The 20,168-nt window shown below is 45.8% G+C and overlaps 2 protein-coding genes across 5 annotated transcripts in view; one reads left to right on the plus strand and one right to left on the minus strand.

Annotated features, from left to right (window-relative positions):
• Positions 1-20,168, plus strand: part of LOC143766657 (uncharacterized) — a 1,190,188-nt gene that overhangs the window by 298,078 nt on the left and 871,942 nt on the right. The gene's annotated exons all lie outside the window — the stretch shown is intronic.
• LOC143766664 (uncharacterized) overlaps positions 1-20,168 on the minus strand; it is a 32,883-nt gene that overhangs the window by 11,787 nt on the left and 928 nt on the right. For 3 of the 4 annotated variants that reach the window (XM_077254506.1, XM_077254507.1, XM_077254504.1), the window contains exons 2-6: positions 16,108-16,257; positions 15,799-15,978; positions 15,592-15,715; positions 15,401-15,498; positions 15,111-15,201 (exon numbers count right to left, since the gene is read on the minus strand). In XM_077254506.1, the coding sequence (XP_077110621.1) occupies positions 15,111-15,201; positions 15,401-15,498; positions 15,592-15,715; positions 15,799-15,978; positions 16,108-16,215 (601 nt within the window). In that variant the 5' untranslated portion in view covers positions 16,216-16,257. Of the gene's footprint in view, positions 1-15,110; positions 15,202-15,400; positions 15,499-15,591; positions 15,716-15,798; positions 15,979-16,107; positions 16,258-19,434; positions 19,548-20,168 lie in introns of those variants that run through there. The other variant, XM_077254505.1, reaches the window with a different exon arrangement.

The following is a 20,168-nucleotide window of genomic DNA, read 5'->3' on the forward strand; positions in this document are numbered from 1 at the left end:
AAGACGTGCCAAGAGGAGGGCAGATATGGCGCCGTGATGATTTTGTTAGCCGGCCGGCACACGCCCAGGAGAAAGGGGAGGCCATGGTGATAGCGCTTAAAGTGCCGTTGCACACGCCATACCGCGTCCCGGGCCCACACTTACCAGCTGTGTGCGTCGCGGTATGGAAACTGCCACAGCGCAGGACCTGGACTATGGAAGCAATCCTGCCATACAGGTGAGCTGCAGCTTGGACAGTGCAGGCAGCCCTCCATCCACCATCCCTTTGACAGAGAGAAGGAGAGGGACTGTTCGCCTTCCTTCCATCGCCGCTGTTCAGTCAGTGGCGATGCAGTGGGGGATGCACGGACGCCATAAGTGCTTCTGGGCATCCAAGGGGTTAACTCCCCGAGGATGGGTCAGGGCTGTTTGTCCAGCACTAAAAGCGAAAAGGGCCTGGATGCAGAGGGGAGTACATTGAGGAGATACTCCATGTTTCCATCTGTTGTGGGTGTGGGGAGATCGATGCCTTGAAGGGTACCATCTCCCCTAAAAAATCTCAGGCATGCCATAGAAAACAATGCAGGAAGGTTTACATTTGAGGCGACACTCCATGTTCCCGCCTGTTGTCGTTTTGGGGAAAGTGAAGCCCTTAAGGGATCCGTTGCCCCCTGTAATCTTTTGAAGAAGATGTTGAAGATAAAACCAAAAAATAAAATAATAAAGATACAGATGTTGTCTGAAGATGAGAACACATATTCCTCCTACTGACACTAAGCTTGAACTGGTTCGGCTGGCGTCACTGTGTGTGGTGTACACTGCAGAGGAGGAGCTAATCTAATGGCAGCAGCATAACACCCATGGCCCTGTGTCCCCCAATGAGGCGAAAGAGAAATGGCAAATTATGTAAAAAAAAAATTTGAATTATTCACAAAAAAAACGACAGTTCAAAGTCTCCTAGAAAACCTCATGGCATGAACCAGTGGAGCGTGGTGTTCAACTGTTTGTTCATTCTGCCTCCCAAATATGGAACAAAAAGCCACCAAACAATGTAAGTTTTACTCATCTTACAAAAAACAAGTCCCCCACAAGTCCACATCATCTGTCAATGGAAAAATAGAGATTTCTACATTATTAGTGGCCTGAAAAGCAACATCGCTTCCATATACCAATCTAGCAAAATCCGCTCTCCCAAAGTCAAATTTCCCCCTCACTTCTGAGTCTTACAAGTGTGCGCAAACCACATTTAGCATCCATGTATTTGGCTATAGTGAGAAGAACCCACTTAATTTATAGTGTGTGTCTGCTGGAGCACAATCTGGGCACTATGCGTTGGTAACAAAATGGTATATTTTCAATGTATAACTCTCCAACATCCACTGTGCCCTAATTACCAGAAAGTGGCTGTGGAGTCAAAATTGCCATTACTCTATTTTCTCTGCCCTCCCGGTAGTAGCCAGACTACCTGACTATTCTTCTTGCCATCTCATACTACAGAAAAGCAACTATCAATGTGGCCCAAGCCTAGGGGTCTGTGCGTAAGTCCAGATGTAAATGGGTTGAAGTTAAAGGATGATGGGCAAAACTGTGACTATAGACAATAACACATCTACTGATATAATCAAGCTGAATAGTCTTTTTAAGTATAAAAGAAAAAAAAAAGTGTATCTAATGGTAAAACCTCTTCGGGGTAATTAGAGTATGGGTCTCAGTGGCTCTTAGAAAATTTTGGCCTTTACGATAGCAATATAAACTATCACATTAATTTCAACAGGAAATATACTTTTAAATAGAACTATTTATAAGGCTGTGAGCGCACATTGCGTATTTGCTTGCAGAAATTTCTGCAAGGTTTCTGCATCTCTTGGCAGAAAAACACAGCTGAAAATACTCACATTTTTAATGGGTTTTTGCATGAGTGTTTGTAAATCCATAGAGCTAAATAAAGATATATTAAAAAAAAAATAATAATTATGATGTCACTTCCTTGTTCAACCTCTTCAGCCAGATCCCCTCATTAATGTTGAATAAAGATACACACACACCAGCCTGTTATGATCCCTAGTGGCTGAGGATCACAAATAGACCAGCAAGTGATTAAACTAAGGACGAGCTCTAGGGAGATGGTAACTGGACTGATCGCAAATCTGAACCTATCCAACACAACTAGAGGTAGCCGGTGAACGTGCCTAAAAAATTACTAGACGTCTCGAGCCAGCCTGAGGAACTAGCTACCCTTAAAGAGAAAAAAAGACCTCGCTTGCCTCCAGAGAAATAATCCCCAAAGATATAGAAGCCCCCAACAAATATTAACAGTGAGGTAAGAAGAAGGCACATACATAGTGATGAAATCAGATTAAGCAAAAGAGGCCCACTAGTACTAGAAAGCAGAAAAATAGAGCAGGGGTCTATGCGATCAATAAAAAACCCTTACAAAATATCCATCCTGAGATTTCAAGAACCCACACACCAACTAACGGTGTGTGGGGAGAAACTCAGCCCACTAGAGCAACCAGCAAGCGAGGGAATTACATTTTAGCAAGCTGGAACAGAAAACATGATAAACACTGCTGATCAAAAAATGAGCAAACAAAACTTAGCTTGTCCTGGATGGACTGGGAGCAAGGTAGTAGAAAGAATCTGAGTAGCACTGATTACATCGACAGCCGGCAACAAGTGAAAGTAAAACAGAGCTATATAGGAACCTCCCAGAGGATAATGAACCAGCTGATAGCCAGAGACCAGCAGGATAACAGACAAAGCCACCAGGGGGAGCCCAAAGCAAAAGTCACATCATATCACCAGTGACCACAAGAGGGAGCCTGAACACAGAGTTCACAACAGTACCCCCCCCTTGAGGAGGGGTCACCGAACCCTCATGAAAACCACCAGGGCGATCAGGATGAGCCACATGGAAGGCACGAACCAAATCGGCTGCATGAACATCAGAGGCGACAACCCAAGAATTATCCTCCTGAACATAGCCCTTCCATTTAACCAAATACTGGAGCCTCCGTCTAGAAATACGAGAATCCAAGATCTTCTCCACCACGTATTCCAATTCTCCCTCAATCAGCACCGGGGCAGGAGGCTCAACCGGAGGAACCACAGGCACCACATATCTCCGCAACAACGAGCGATGGAACACATTATGAATAGCAAATGATGCTGGGAGGTCCAGACGAAATGACACAGGGCCAAGGACTTCCAGAATCTTATAAGGACCGATAAACTGAGGCTTGAACTTAGGAGAGGAGACCTTCATAGGAACGAAGCGAGAAGACAACCACACCAAGTCTCCAACGCGAAGTCGGGGACCCACACAGCGACGGCGGTTGGCAAAGAGCTGAGCCTTCTCTTGAGACAGCTTCAAATTGTCCACCACATGATTCCAAATCTGATACAACCTATCAACCACAACATCCACTCCAGGACAGTCAGAAGGCTCCACCTGACCTGAGGAAAAACGAGGATGAAACCCCGAATTACAAAAGAAAGGAGAAACCAAAGTAGCAGAACTAGCCCGATTATTAAGGGCAAACTCGGCCAACGGCAAAAAAGTAACCCAGTCGTCCTGATCAGCAGAAACAAAACATCTTAAATAAGTCTCCAAGGTCTGATTAGTTCGCTCGGTTTGGCCATTCGTCTGAGGATGGAAGGCCGACGAAAAAGACAAATCAATGCCCAATTTAGCACAAAAGGTCCGCCAAAATCTAGACACAAACTGGGATCCTCTGTCAGAAACAATGTTTTCAGGAATCCCGTGCTAACGAACCACATTTTGAAAAAACAGTGGAACCAACTCGGAGGAGGAAGGCAACTTAGGCAAGGGTACCAAATGGACCATCTTAGAAAAACGATCACACACCACCCAGATGACAGACATTCTCTGAGAGACAGGGAGATCTGAAATAAAATCCACGGAAATGTGCGTCCAAGGCCTCTATGGGACAGGCAAAGGTAACAGCAAACCACTGGCTCGAGAACAGCAAGGCTTAGCCCGAGCACAAATTCCACAAGACTGCACAAAGGAACGCACATCCCACGACAAGGAAGGCCACTAAAAAGACCTGGCCACCAAGTCTCTGGTACCAAATATTCCAGGATGGCCCGCCAACACCGAAGAATGAACCTCGGAGATGACTCTGTTGGTCCATCTATCCGGGACAAACAGTCTCTCCGGTGGACAGCGATCAGGTCTATCCGCCTGAAACTCTTGCAGCACACGTCGCAAATCTGGGGAGATGGCAGACAAAATCACCCCTTCTCTAAGAATACCAGCCGGCTCTGAATCTCCAGGAGAGTCAGGCACAAAACTCCTAGAAAGAGCATCAGCCTTCACATTCTTCGAACCAGGCAGGTACGAAACCACGAAATCAAAACGAGAGAAAAACAACGACCAACGAGCCTGTCTGGGATTCAGCCGTTTGGCCGACTCGAGATAAATCAAATTCTTGTGATCAATCAAGACCACCACACGATGCTTAGCTCCCTCGAGCCAATGTCGCCACTCCTCAAATGCCCACTTCATAGCCAACAGCTCCCGATTACCGACATCATAATTCCGCTCGGCAGGTGAAAACTTTCTTGAAAAGAAAGCACATGGCTTCATCACAGAGCCATCGGAGCTTCTCTGCGACAAAACAGCCCCCGCTCCAATCTCGGAAGCATCAACCTCCACCTGGAAGGGAAGTGAGACATCTGGCTGACATAAGACCGGAGCCGAAGAAAACCGACGCTTCAGCTCCTGAAAGGCCTCCACAGCCGCAGAAGACCAATTAGTCACATCAGAACCTTTCTTGGTCAAATCCGTCAAAGGCTTAACAACACCAGAAAAATTAGCTATGAAGCGACGGTAAAAATTAGCAAAACCCAAGAACTTCTGAAGACTCTTAACAGATGTAGGCTGCGTCCAGTCATGAATAGCCTGAACCTTGACTGGGTCCATCTCAATAGTAGAAGGAGAAAAAATGAAACCCAAAAAAGAAATCTTCTGGACTCCAAAAAGACATTTTGAGCCCTTCACAAATAAAGCATTGTCACGCAGGACCTGAAAGACCATCCTGACCTGCTTAACTTGAGACTCCCAATCATCCGAAAAAAACAGAATATCATCCAGATACACAATCATAAACTTATCCAGATATTCACGGAAGATGTCGTGCATAAAGGACTGAAAGACTGAAGGAGCATTAGAAAGTCCAAAAGGCATCACCAAGTACTCAAAATGGCCTTCAGGCGTATTAAATGCAGTTTTCCATTCATCACCCTGTTTTATACGCACAAGGTTATACGCACCACGAAGATCTATCTTGGTGTACCAACTAGACCCCCTAATGCGAGCAAACAAATCAGTTAACAATGGCAAAGGATACTGAAATTTGACCGTGATTTTATTCAAAAGGCGATAATCAATACAAGGTCTCAGGGAACCATCCTTCTTAGCCACAAAAAAGAATCCCGCACCAAGAGGGGAAGAGGACGGGCGAATATGTCCCTTCTCCAAAGACTCCTTTACATAACTCCGCATGGCAGCATGCTCCGGCACAGATAAATTGAAAAGTCGTCCCTTAGGAAACTTACTACCAGGAATCAAATCTATAGCACAATCACAATCCCTATGAGGAGGTAGAGAATTGAGTTTGGGCTCCTCAAATACATCCTGGTAGTCTGACAAAAACGTAGGGACTTCAGAAGGAGTGGACGAAGCAATTGACACCACAGGAGCGTCACCATGAATTCCCTGACAACCCCAACTTGACACAGACATAGCTTTCCAATCCAGGACTGGATTATGAGTCTGCAGCCATGGTAGACCCAACACGACTACATCATGCAAATTATGCAGTACAAGAAAACGAATCACCTCCTGATGAACAGGAGTCATGCACATGGTCACTTGTGTCCAGTACTGAGGTCTATTCGTAGCCAATGGTGTAAAATCAATTCCCCTTAGTGGAATAGGGAATTTCAAAGGCTCCAAATCAAAACCACAGCGCCTGGCAAACGACCAATCCATCAGACTCAGGGCAGCACCTGAATCTACAAAAGCATTAACCGGGTAAGATGACAGGGAACAAATCAGGGTAACAGACAAAATGAACTTAGGCTGTAAAGTACCAATGGTGACTGATTTATCAACCTTCTTTTTGCGCTTAGAGCATGCTGAGATAACATGAGCTGAGTCACCACAGTAAAAGCACAAGCCATTTTGCCGTCTATAATTTTGCCGTTCACTTCTGGTCAGAATTCTGTCACATTGCATAAATTCAGGTGTCTGTTCAAAAGACACCGCCAAATGGTGCACAGGTTTGAACTCCCGCAAACGCCGATCAATCTGAATGGCCAGAGTCATTGACTCATTCAGACCTGCAGGCGTAGGGAACCCCACCATGACATTCTTAATGGCTTCAGAAAGACCTTCTCTGAAATTTGCAGCCAGGGCACACTCATTCCACTAAGTAAGCACCGACCATTTCCGAAATTTCTGGCAGTACACCTCTGCTTCATCTTGCCCCTGTGAGAGGGCCAATAACGCTTTTTCAGCCTGGTTCTCAAGATTAGATTCCTCATAGAGCAATCCAAGGGCCAGAAAAAACGCATCCACACTGAGCAATGCAGGATCCCCTGGCGCCAATGCGAAAGCCCAATCTTGAGGGTCACCCCGCAAAAAAGAAATTATAATTTTAACTTGCTGAACGGAATCACCAGAGGAACGAGATTTCAAAGAAAGATACAACTTACAATTGTTCTTGAAATTCAGGAACCTAGATCTATCTCCAGAAAACAACTCCGGAATAGGTATTCTAGGCTCTGACATAGGACTGTGAACAACAAAATCCTGAATACTTTGAACCCTAGCAGCAAGATGATCCAGACTGGAAGCCAAGCTCTGGACATCCATGTCAGCAGCTGAACTCAGAGCCACACCAAGATTAAGAGGAGGAGAGAAGCCAGCCACAGCAGCTAGACACACGGCAACAACACACAAAAAAAAAATGTCTCAAGGCTTCTTTTCTCCTGCTTCTGCCATGCAATTAACACTTTGTTGGCCGGCTGTACTGTTATGATCCCTAGTGGCTGAGGATCACAAATAGACCAGCAAGTGATTAAACTAAGGACGAGCTCTAGGGAGATGGTAACTGGACTGATCGCAAATCTGAACCTATCCAACACAACTAGAGGTAGCCGGTGAACGTGCCTAAAAAATTACTAGATGTCTTGAGCCAGCCTGAGGAACTAGCTACCCCTAAAGAGAAAGAAAGACCTCGCTTGCCTCCAGAGAAATAATCCCCAAAGATATAGAAGCCCCCAACAAATATTAACGGTGAGGTAAGAAGAAGGCACATACATAGGGATGAAATCAGATTCAGCAAAAGAGGCCCACTAGTACTAGAAAGCAGAAAAATAGAGCAGGGGTCTATGCGATCAATAAAAAACCCTTACAAAATATCCATCCTGAGATTTCAAGAACCCACACACCAACTAACGGTGTGTGGGGAGAAACTCAGCCCACTAGAGCAACCAGCAAGCGAGGGAATTACATTTTAGCAAGCTGGAACAGAAAACATGATAAACACTGCTGATCAAAAAATGAGCTAACAAAACTTAGCTTGTCCTGGATGGACTGGGAGCAAGGTAGTAGAAAGAATCTGAGTAGCACTGATTACATCGACAGCCGGCAACAAGTGAAAGTAAAACAGAGCTATATAGGAACCTCCCAGAGGATAACGAACCAGCTAATAGCCAGAGACCAGCAGGATAACAAACAAAGCCACCAGGGGGAGCCCAAAGCAAAAGTCACACCATACCACCAGTGACCACAAGAGGGAGCCTGAACACAGTTCACAACACCAGCCTATGTTGGAGCATTAACATATATATATATATATCTCTCATCGTGATTACTCGCTAAACCCGCCTCCTGCATAGTAGCTCTGCCCCCACATCACCACACTTAATCCCGCCCCACCACATTACCACACACAATCCACACATCACCACACACAATACCGCCCCCATCTCATTATCACACACAATCCACACATCACCACACATAATCCCGCCCTCCACCCCATCACCACATAATCCCGCCCCCCAACACATCACCACACATAATCCCGCCCCCCCACCCCATTACCACACATAATCCCACCCCCACCACATTACAACACATAATCCCGCCCCCAACTCATCACCACACTATTGTTATTAACTTCATTTTAAGTTAATTTACCACCTGCGTAAGCGCTATTGAATGTTGTCATTATTTACTTTAGTTTAATAACCAGCAGCGTTAATTAGATAGCAATGAGCGTGCTCCATAGACACATTTGCACCATATATTGCTGCCCAAACGTTAATTATGGCCCCATAAGATGCTCCATAAAGATATTTGCCCCATACAGTGCTGCACAAACGTTAATTATGGCCCCGTAAGATGCTCCATACAGACACTTGCCCCATTTGTTGTTGCTGCGATAAAAAGAAAAAAAAAAAAAAAATCACATACTCACCTCTCGTCACTAAAGCCCCCGGCACTTGCTATACTCACCTTTCCTCATCTTTCCTCGTTCCGGTGCTGCTCCGTCTTCAGCGTCTTCTACACTGACGGTCAGGCAGAGGGCGCGCACTAACCACGTCATCGCACCCTCTGACCTGAGCGTCACTGCAGTAGACGCTGAAGACGGCACCGGAACGAGGAAAGGTGACTATGCGCAGCGCTCCCCTACCCCATTATACTCACCTGCTCCTGAATAATATTTTTGTGGGGGCACCACAGGAACAGATACTACGGGATCCTATCCTTGACCTATAAATATTTAGCATAAACTCTAAGAAACAAGACACAGAATAGGCCGTACAAAAAATGGGGATCACCATAACGCCTGGATTAGGCAAAAACAACTCAGCTTTATTACAAATGACATACAGGACATTAACATATAAAACCAATTAAAACTTTTACATACACAGAGCCCATAATAATTAATATCATAGGCTTCTATATGAACAGCATGTTACTGGTATGTGCATAATAACAGCAGCGGCAATACGACGATGTATAAATGCGGCCACCCTATACTGGTCATGCATAAAAAGTACTGAGTTCGTATAGAACTTACAGAGATGATATATACCTGTAATTAGTGGCCAAGGGGTGAACGTAGACCTAGAAGACAAATGCTCCCCCATAATAAAAAACTGCAAATGATAGACAGAGTACCAGTAGGTGACAAAAATGAGAATCTTAGAGCCCAACTAGTGCATGCAATGCTGCAACAGATTAACAAGCCAATCCCTGGAGCCACAATAAATTATGCATGATACCCCATGCTAGCAAGATCAGGCACTAAAACAAGCGGATGCCCAACGCGTATCGCCACACAGCGGTGGCTTCGTCAGGGGTGCTATGGCTATACATGTTAAGTCTCTATTTTGCCGCTGCTGTTATTATGCACATACCTGTAACATGCTGTTCATATAGAAGCCTATGATATTAATCCCCATGTTTCTAGCACAGGTGCTTGCCTTATTAAGGGCTCTGTGTATGTAAAAGTTTTAATTGGTTTTATATGTTAATGTCCTGTATGTCATTTGTAATAAAGCTGAGTTGTTTTTGCCTAATCCAGGCGTTACGGTGATCCCCAATTTTTGTATGGCCTATACTGTGTCTTGTTTGTTAGAATTTACTCACCTGCTCCTGGCGCGGTCGCTGCAGGTCCCTGGTTCCCCAGCTTCTTCCTGTACTGAGCGGTCACCGTTACCGCTCATTACAGTAATGAATATGCGGCTCCACCCCTATGGGAGGTGGAGCCGCATGTTCATTACTGTAATGAGCAGTACCATGTGATCGCTCAGTACAGGACGAAGCTGCGGTGTCGGGGAACCAGAGACCTGCAGGGACCGCGCCAGGAGCAGGTGAGTATTATTAGACAGCCCCCACTCCCCCTCCCCTGCCGACCCCCGGGTATGACTCTAGTATAAGCCGAAAGGGGGACTTTGAGCCCCCCCAAAAAAATTATATATATACACACATAGTAACAAAAAGCAATCAGAAATCTGCGTGAGATGCAATATCTGTTTTTTTTTGTTTTTTTTTTGTTTTTTTTTAAATTGCGTGTGTTCCTGCATAATTTTCATAACCAGCAGAGGGAAAGCCGAGAGCCGATCAGCCGACAGCTATTGTTAATATTCTGGGAGGGAGCCAATAGCCAAAGGTTTCCAGGCTATTAACCCCATAACCCCCGAAGCTTTTTTCGGTTTTGCGTTTTCGTTTTTTGCTCCTTTTCTTCCTAGAGTTATAACTTTTTTTATTTTTCCACCAATATGGCCATGTGAGGCTTGTTTCTTGCGGGACAAGTTTCACTTTTGAACGACACCATTGGTTTTACCATGTCGTGTACTAGAAAATGGGAAAAAAATTCCAAGTGCGGTGAAATTGCAAAAAAAAGTGCAATCCCACACTTGTTTTTGTTTGGCTTTTTTACTAGGTTCACTAAATGCCAAAACTGACCTGCCATTATGATTCTCCATTACGAGTTCATAGACACCAAGCAGGTCTACGTTCTTTTTTATCTAAATGGCGAAAAAAAAATTCCAAACTTTGTTTAAAAAAAAATAAAAAGTGCCATTTTCCGATCCCTGTAGAGTCTCCATTTTTGTCGTGGCGACCAAACAAAAATGTAATTTTGGCATTTTTACTTTTTTTTTTCTCGCTACGCTGTTTAGCGATCAGGTTAATCCTTTTCTTATTATTGACAGATCGGGCGATTCTGAATGAGGCGATATCAAATATGTGTATGTTTGATTTTATTTTTATTGTTTTATTTTGAATGTGGTGAAAGGGGGGGCGATTTGAACTTTTTCGTTTTTTTATATTTTTTAAAACTTTATTGCTTTTGGCAAGTAATAAATAGGAGACTAGAGACTGCCATATCCTGATTGGCTCTGCTACATAGAGGCAATGTTCAGATTGCCTCTATATGGCCGGGGTCACACTTGTTACTGTGATGCGACAAACTCGCGCGAGTCTCTCGCATCAATACCCGGCACTGCTGCTGGCACTTGGGACCGGAGTGTGCGGCTGCATGTATTTCTATGCAGCCGCACACTCCGGTCCCGAGAGTCGGCGGTAGTACCGGGTATTGATGTGCGAGTTTCTCACATCACATTCGCAAGTGTGACCCCGGCCTATAGCAGACTTACTGACTTGCAATGAGCGCCGAACACTGGATGGCGCTCACAGCAATCTGGCACTGACAACCATAGAGGTCTCCAGGAGACCTCAGGTTGTCATACCAACACACTGGTGACCCGCAATAACGTGACGTGGGTCACCGCTGTGCGTATTTCCGGCCCAATTTAAATGCCGCTGTCAGAGTTTGACAGCGGCATTTAACTGTTCAAAACAGCTGACGTGCCGGGAAAGATGTGGGCGCACCACTGGAGTCCACATCAAAGGGAAAGTGCCCGACATCAGCGTACATTTATGCCCGATGTCAGAAAGGGGTAAAGGACTACCATGGAGTTACAGACTCAGATAACTGAGGCAGGATGAATCCACCACAATCAAACTATCATACAGATGAACAGGTAAAAAATACCGGATTACTTACCGGTAATGCTTTTTTATAGAGCCCACGACAGCACCCACTAGAGAGAGGGGATCCACCCCTAGGAACAGGAAACCTATAGAGAGATAAAAGGGGCGACCCCCCCTCGCTCCTCAGTTGTATTTCAGAGAATAGGAGGAACCGCCGCCAGGTTTTAGTTAATAGGCTCAGTAATATGTACATATTTACAAACTTATACTATACCGTCCTACTATTAATACCTCACAACCACGGCACCTTGTGCTACTATAAAAAGGGAGGGATGTGAGTGGGTGCTGTCGTGGGCTCTATAAAAGAGCATTACCGGTAAGTAATCCGGTATTTTCTATTCGCCACGACAGCACCCACTAGAAAGGTTTACAGAGACTATAATTTGGGTGGGTTTACCGTGTCAAGGACCAATATTACAAAGGTTAGATAACAGGAGGAAGACAGGTCTAATCTATAGTGCTTATAAAAAGTACTAGGAGAAGACCAGGTTGCAGCCTTACATATAAGGTCTATTGGTATGTCTGCCTTCTCCGCCCAGGAAGCCAACAAAGCCCTTGTAGAGTGTGCTCCCACATGTAGTGGTGGATCTCTCTTCCTTTAGCTTTATATGCCAGAATTATGGCATCTATGATCCAGCGTGATAATGTATTCTTTGTGACTTTGGAGCCTTTGTTCTTACCCTGGAAAGACAGAAAAGAAAGCCCTACTCTTTCTCCAGTCCCTAGTCCTTTCTAAGTAGGCTAGAATAGTCCTCTTAACATCTAGGGTATGACGTTTCTCTTCCTCTGGAGTTGAGTGATCTTCATAAAAAGTAGGCAGGAAGATCTCTTGGGATCTATGAAACTTAGTAGCAACTTTAGGAAGATAGGACATGTCTGTCTTTAAAATTATTCTGTCAGATGTTACTGATAAAAACTGAGGGTCTATTGACAAGGTTTGGAGATCGCTCACTCTCCTAGCAGATACCAATGCTGCTAACAATACTATCTTTAATGAGATATTTTTTAGTGAGGCTGTATGAAGGGGTTCGAAAGGCCTCTCTGTTAATGCGTCCAGGACCAAACTTAGATCCCACTGTGGGACCTGAGGTATACAGATCGGTTTTGACCGTTCACATGCAGATATAAAACGGGATATCCACCTATCGCCTGCAATATCATAATTGAAGAGAGCTCCTAGAGATGTAATTTGTACTTTTAGAGTATTTACAGAGAGACCTAACTCAAGTCCCTTCTGCAGAAACTCTAATATTGGAAATATGAGTATTTCAGAAGAAAATTGTGCTGTGTGGAACTCGAGAAATTTTCTCCAGACTCTGACAAATTTTTGTAGTAGATGGTTTTCTACTTTTCATGAGGGTATCTATCAACCCTTTAGAGAATCCTCTAAGATTTAATAACTGCCTCTCAAATTCCAGACTGTCAAGTTCATTCACTTTACCTGAGGGTCGAAAAATTACCCTTGAGATAGCAGGTCCTTGGTCTGAGAAAAAATCCAAGGGTCTGTAATCGACATTGCCCCGAGCCATGAAAACCATGGCCTCTTGGGCCAAAATGGAGCCATCAACAGCACTCTTGCCCCTTCTTCCCTTATTTTTCTGATAACTATGAGGAGAAGATTCCATGGGGGAAAGGCATAAGCTAGACTGAATGTCCATGGAACCTGTAGGGCATCGAATATATCCGGATTGTCCTGTCTGCACAACGAGGCGAATGTTCTTACCTGTCGGTTGGATCTTGTTGAAAATAAGTCTATCTGAGGCACCCCCCATCGGGCAGTTATCAGTCTGAAGATTCTTCTGTTGAGCATCCATTCTCCTTGATGAAGGGTGTGGCGGCTGAGAAAATCGGCACGAAAATTGTCTATACCCCTGATGTGTACTGCCGATAAGGACACACAGAAAAAACATGGCGTCCCACAGGAAATGGCATTCTAACCCCGTGCCCCCGGAAGTTCATCCAACAACTTCCGGGACGCCAATGCTACTGCGCATGCGCGTGCTTCTCTGCGGCGCAGCTGAAAGACACCGCTACTGAGGGGTAAGCTCTGCACCTGCAGCCACATTGCGTCCACCGCACACAACCCGGCTCTTTCCACCATGCGCGGCTGGAAGGTATCGTTACTGAGGGGGTTAGCGCTGCTGCGGCCATAAAGCGACCATCGCTCACATACATGCACTTACCGCTTTGTGCATCTTCTCAGCGGTGGAAAGTGCAACAGTGTCCCAGCAGGGAGATTGTTGAAAAAACCTCCAGGCATCGCCATAGTGAAACCAGAGATGAGGGGGGATTCAACAGGATCATTCCCCCGACTCTGTTACCCGCTCTGGAGCCCCTGCCACTCAGCAGAGTCGCACAGGCGGCAGTCCAGGCGGGTGTTCCTCTTCATTAGCAATCTTCAGAGAGTCTTCTCTGTGGGTTCCGATCTAGGAACAGGAAACCAACTGAGGAGCGAGGGGGGGGCCGCCTCTTTTATCTCTCTGTAGGTTTCCTGTTCCTAGGGGCGGATCCCCTCTCTCTAGTGGGTGCTGTCATGGAGAATAGAAAAAGACAGTTTTTTATTCCATGATACATCCCCAACAACAACAACGTATGTATGAGGGGAGAACTCCAACACTAAACCAGAGTTGCACTCATTTATGGTGGACCATTGGAGCCACTATGACTCCTGACCAGAAGAGTAGAAAAAGTATTAGTGCTCCCAGTTCAGGAGAGATTGTGCAGTAATCTGAATTCCTGAGGATTGAAAACATAATGGAATTTATGACATGGAGTGAATCCATGAAACCAGGGCTCGAGCCAACACATCTCCTGCAGGCGTGAATAAATGTATATTACAGCCATCAGCCACGCACAGCTTAGAGATATATCATGGCACAGGTGTGATGTGTTTTATGTAGTTTATCACAATCCTCGGTTATCACAAGTCGGTTTTAAAAGAAATTGAGAAGTCAGGATAAAGGGAAACTGTGTTGCTATTGGACATTCACACTTGGCCTCACTGCACATTTAATGTTGTTGATCATAAAAGTGAAGTTTGGCCAGAAAGACTGGACCTGGTCTTGTAGGGACCATATGAGAATAATCAGCAGCACAGAAGGGAGAGAAGGGAGATTCATCCAATAAGATATCAGGGATCTAGCAAGCCAACAGCATCATTACCCTGCGCTTTCTCTTACAGACCCATCATAATGTTTTCTTCAAGTGATTTTCTAATTTGTGAGCACATTGTACGTACACTGTCATTTGGCTTTGCAGTTTACAGATCTGGACAGGAAACAGTCAGCGTCTTCTAATTTCAAGGGGGTAGGTGGATCCTCCAGGCTATATGTTCTATATAAAAGGGCTTTTAATGCCAAAAGTCATTTGAACAGTTTTGGATGGAGGAGAATGTTGTGGTCTAGAGGCAAAATGGTGATCACACGATTGTGATACGGCCAGACTAGACTACACCACCGATAAAGCAGCCACAGCCGGCGACTGAGAAGAATCTGTGACTTCTCTGCATTTAGTGGTCACTACTCACCTGGGTAGTCATATGTAGGAGTCTCCTCTTTACACCGCTCATCTCCCCTCACATATGTCTCTGTAGTATTAATATGGGTCAGATCTTCACCCTGAAACAAATATTGTAAAAGTCACAGACAGATGGAGAAGTCACATCTATGATCAGCTCTAATCCTGTCATCTCCACCGTTCTCATTACACAAGAATAAAACATATAATACTGGGGGGATAAAGCAACACTGAGCACAAGCTCTTCACAGACGTCTACACATCAGAGGGGAGATCTCATGACACCTTCTCTCCATCTACCTGATCATTCTGAGGAACATCGGGATCTCCTTGTTTACAGTCCTGTGGAAGAAGAGGACGGGGACATCTCTCTGCTGTTGTCCTCTTACTCGATAGATCTGGAGGAAACACATACAGGGACTGAATTCATTCTTTACATACAGATAATACAGATAATTATAGGCTGTGTGTATTTTAGTCCTGTCTATTACCTGGTGATGTGAGGGGCTGGGAAACCTCCACCATGACGTCCTTGTACAGATCTTTGTGTCCTTCTAAATACTCCCACTCCTCCATGGATAAATAGATGGCGACGTCTTGACACCTCATAGGAATCTGACACATACAATGATACCATCATCCCCCTGATCCCTTCATAGTGTTACTGTATAATGTCCCAGCATTCCCAGCAGTGTCACCTCTCCAGTCAGCAGCTCAATCATCTTGTAGGTGAGTTCTAGGATCTTCTGGTCATTGATGTCCTCATGTATCAGGGGGTGAGGTGGAGGCCCCGTGATTGGGCTCAGGGGTCTTCCCCATCCCTCAGACACAGGGTCCTGACAGCGCTCACTAGAGGTCTTCTTCACTACTGTGTAATCCTGGTTATGGAGAGACTCATTAATAAATCTCACTACAGACATTTCCAGAGTCCTCACCTCTCCAGTTCTGTCCATCTGTTATTCCCATAGAAAAGAATGATGTAATGTGACGTCATCAGAATCTCTCACCTCTCCAGTAAGCCGGAAGAGGATCTCTAGGGTGAGGTGTAATATCCTCTCCGCCATCTTGTCTCTCTCCACATCCATCTTTGATGGGTAAATCAGAAAAATTCTCATATACAGAAGATCTTCACTGCGAGGATCCGATATTGTAGAGACCTGAATGAGAAGAAAATGAGCCGATGTAACATCATAAGAATCCTGGCGATAATACAATTCTGGAGATAAAGGGAAACATATAAGAAGATAGAACTTGTAGATGTTGTATTCTAAACCTATATATTTCGGCCACAGACAACAAGCAGTTTCCTCCTCGGAGTCGGCAGCTGAATACGTTCCTCATAGACTCATCTTCCATATCGCTAATTCTCGCCTCATTTACCGACCCTGGAATCGGCATTAGTAATACTGCAGGAGATATTCATTACATGTGACAGGAGAAATAACGACTCCATGATGAGGACGACATCTTCATCTCCTACTGCGGCTCTAGAAACAGATTTGTCCAGAGTCGGTCACTGACTCCATCCCCACCGGCCTCTATATGGAGGTTTCCCGTCTTCCCCGCACTGGAATCTTCTATCACGTTAGATCTCAGCTCTGATTCACACACAGAAGTTTGAGGCTTTTATAAGATGATTTGTAAGAACAACAAGACAGGAGATATATGAGGCCAATGTCTCCATGTAAAGTGTTTCTTTCTCCTTCGCCTCATTGGGGGACATAGGACTGTGGGTGTATGCTACTGCCGCCAGGAGGCTAACGCTAAGTAAACATAAAAAAAGGTTAACTCCTCCTCTGCCGTATACACCCTGACACTGGCCGCAGTTCATGCTTAGGGTACTTTCACACTAGCGTTTTTTGCAATACGTCGCAATGCGTTGTTTTGGCGAAAAAGCGCATCCTGCAAAAGTGCTTGCAGGATGCGTTTTTTCACCATTGACTAACATTAGCGACCCATTGCCACACGTCGCAACCGTCGTGCGACGGTTGCGCCGTGTTGTAGCGGACCGTCGGCTGCAAAAAACATTACATGTAACGTTTTTTGCTGTCGACGGACCACCATTTCCGACCGCGCATGCGCTGCCGGAACTCCGCCCCCACCTCCCCGCACCTCACAATGGGGCGGCGGATGCGCTGGAAAAATGCATCCGCTGCCCCCGTTGTGCGGAGTATACAACGCTAGCGTCGGTATGTCGGCCCGACGCTCTGCCACGGGCCGAGTATGACGCTAGTGTGAAAGTAGCCTTAGTGTGTGAAGGAGTTCCAGCTATCCTGGTTGCCCCAGATTGGCCTCGTCGGTCATGGTACGCAGACCTAGTGCAGCTGCTCACAGGAGCTCCGTGGCGGCTTCCGGACTGCCAGGATCTACTTTCACAGGGCCCGATCTACTACCAGAACTTAGGGGCCCTATGTTTAACGGCCTGGCCATTGAATCTTGGATTCTAACACAGCCCGGGTTTTCCCCAAGAGGTAGCCGCTACCATGATTAGCGCCCGGAAATCCGTCTCTGCACGTAGTTATCATCACACCTGGAAAGTTTTCCTTTCATGGTGCAGAAGGCGTGGGCTCCCCCCACTACATTTCTCCATTCCAAACATTCTTGCATTTCTTCAAACCGGCCTGGATTCAGGGCTTGCACTGAGTACACTTAGAAGACAGATATCAGCCTTGTCAGTACTTTTTCAGCGCAGGATCGCTATTAATCTACAGGTGAAGACTTTCCTACAGGGAGTAGCTCACAACGTTCCGCCTTACAGAGCCCCCCTGGATGCTTGGGACCTTAAGGTACCGTTACACTTAACGATTTACCAACGATCACGACCAGCGATACGACCTGGCCGTGATCGTTGGTAAGTCGTTGTGTGGTCGCTGGAGAGCTGTCACACAGACAGCTCTCCAGCGACCAACGATGCCGAAGTCCCCGGGTAACCAGGGTAAACATCGGGTTACTAAGCGCAGGGCCACGCTTAGTAACCCGATGTTTACCCTGGTTACCATTGTAAATGTAAAAAAAAACACTACATACTTACATTCCGGTGTCTGTCACGTCCCTTGCCATCAGCTTCCCGCACTGACTGTGAGCGCCGGCCGTAAAGCACAGCGGTGACGTCACCGCTGTGCTCTGCTTTTACTTTACGGCCGGTGCTCACAGTCAGTGCGGGAAGCTGACGGCGAGGGACGTGACATACACCGGAATGTAAGTATGCAGTGTTTTTTTTTTACATTTACAATGGTAACCAGGGTAAACATCGGGTTACTAAGCGCGGTCCTGCCCTTAGTAACCCGATATTTACCCTGGTTACCAGTGAAGACATCGCTGCATCGGCGTCACACACGCCGATGCAGCGATGACAGCGGGTGATCAGCGACCAAAAAAAGTCCTGATCATTCGCAGCGACCAACGATCTCCCAGCAGGGGCCTGATCGATGGTCGCTGTCACGCATAACGATTTCGTTAACGATATCGTTGCTACGTCACAAAAAGCAACGATATCATTAACGAAATCGTTATGTGTGACGGTACCTTTAATCTGGTCTTAAGTGCCTTGCAGGAAGTTCCTTTCAAACCCCTTTAGGACGTCTCTTTAACTTACCTTTCCTGGAAAGTTGTATTCTTGGTGGCCGTTACTTCAATTAGACGGGTATCGGAGCTGGCTGCCCTATCCTGCCGGGCTCCTTTTCTACGGTTAAATCAAGATAAGGTGGTGCTCAGACCAGCACCCTCTTTTTTACCAAAGGTGGTTTTCTCGTTCCAAATTAACAAGGACATGGTCTTGACTTTTTTGTCCGGCGCCAACGCACCGTGTGGAAAAAGCTCTCCATACGTTAGACCTAGTGAGAGCGCTAAGAAGGTACGTTTCAAGGACAGCACCTTTTCAGCAGACGGATGCGCTGCTTGTCATCCCTGAGGGTCGTAGGAAGGGACTTGCGGCCTCGAGATCAACCTTGGCCAGGTGGATACGATCGGCTAGTCAGGAGGCCTACCACATCAAGGGCGTAGTCGTTCCGGCTGGAATCAAAGCACATTCCACTCGGTCAGTGGGGGCTTCTTGGGCGCTTCGGCACCAGGCTTCAGCAGAACAGATTTGCAAGGCTGTAACCTGGTCTAGTTTGCATACCTTTTCCAAACACTACAATATCCACACTCAGACTTCGGCAGATGCAAGTGTGGGTAGAAGGATTCTTCAAGCAGCGGTAGTGCACTTATAGCCGGCAGATGCCTGGATGTTATACCGGTGAGTTAATTCCCCACCCAGGGACTGGCTTAGGACGTCCCACAGTCCTGTGCCCCCAATGAGGCGAAGGAGAAATAGGGATTTTTGTGTTACTCACCGTAAAATCCTTTTCTCCGAGACGCTCATTGGGGGACACAGGGACCCCGTACTATGAGAGTAATACATGTTTCCTTGGTTTCCGTCTTTCATAGTTGGGTCGTTTGTATCTATCAGCGGAAAAGGAACAAAACCATCGTGATTCTTAGGCTATGAGCACACGTTGCAGATTAGGCTTAGGAATTTCTGGTGCGGATTCTGCATCTCTTGGCAGAAAACGCAGGCGTGGATTTGACGCAGTTTTTGTGCGGATTTGCTGCAGATTTACTGTGTTTTTTACCCCTGAGGATTTCTATAATGGAATGGGTACAAAAACGCTGCAGATCTGCAAAAAAGAAGTGACATGCTATTTCTTTTAATCCGCAGCGTTTCCACACTGAATTTTCTGCACCATTAGCACAGCATTTATTTTTTACGATTGATTTACATTGCACTGTAAATCACTGCATTTCTGCACCGCAAAAAAACGCTGCAGATCCGCAGGATATCCGCGACGTGTGCACATACCCTTATAACACAAACCCCCTAAATATAACATTTTATAACAACCCCACAATCTGTGACCCTTCAGGGTAAATCGCTCTCTCCCCATTGGATTAGAGCTGATACTATGGAGCTAAAGGGACTAAACAGACTTTCTGTCACCTCCATAAAGGGGCACTTTTCTGGGTTTGTAAGAACTGTCTGAGGATTATTAGAGGTGATAGTTTCCCCCCAATTAGAAGGGACACCTGT

This window comes from Ranitomeya variabilis, chromosome 4 (genome assembly GCF_051348905.1).
Source record: "Ranitomeya variabilis isolate aRanVar5 chromosome 4, aRanVar5.hap1, whole genome shotgun sequence".
In the NCBI taxonomy this organism is placed as follows: domain Eukaryota; kingdom Metazoa; phylum Chordata; class Amphibia; order Anura; family Dendrobatidae; genus Ranitomeya; species Ranitomeya variabilis.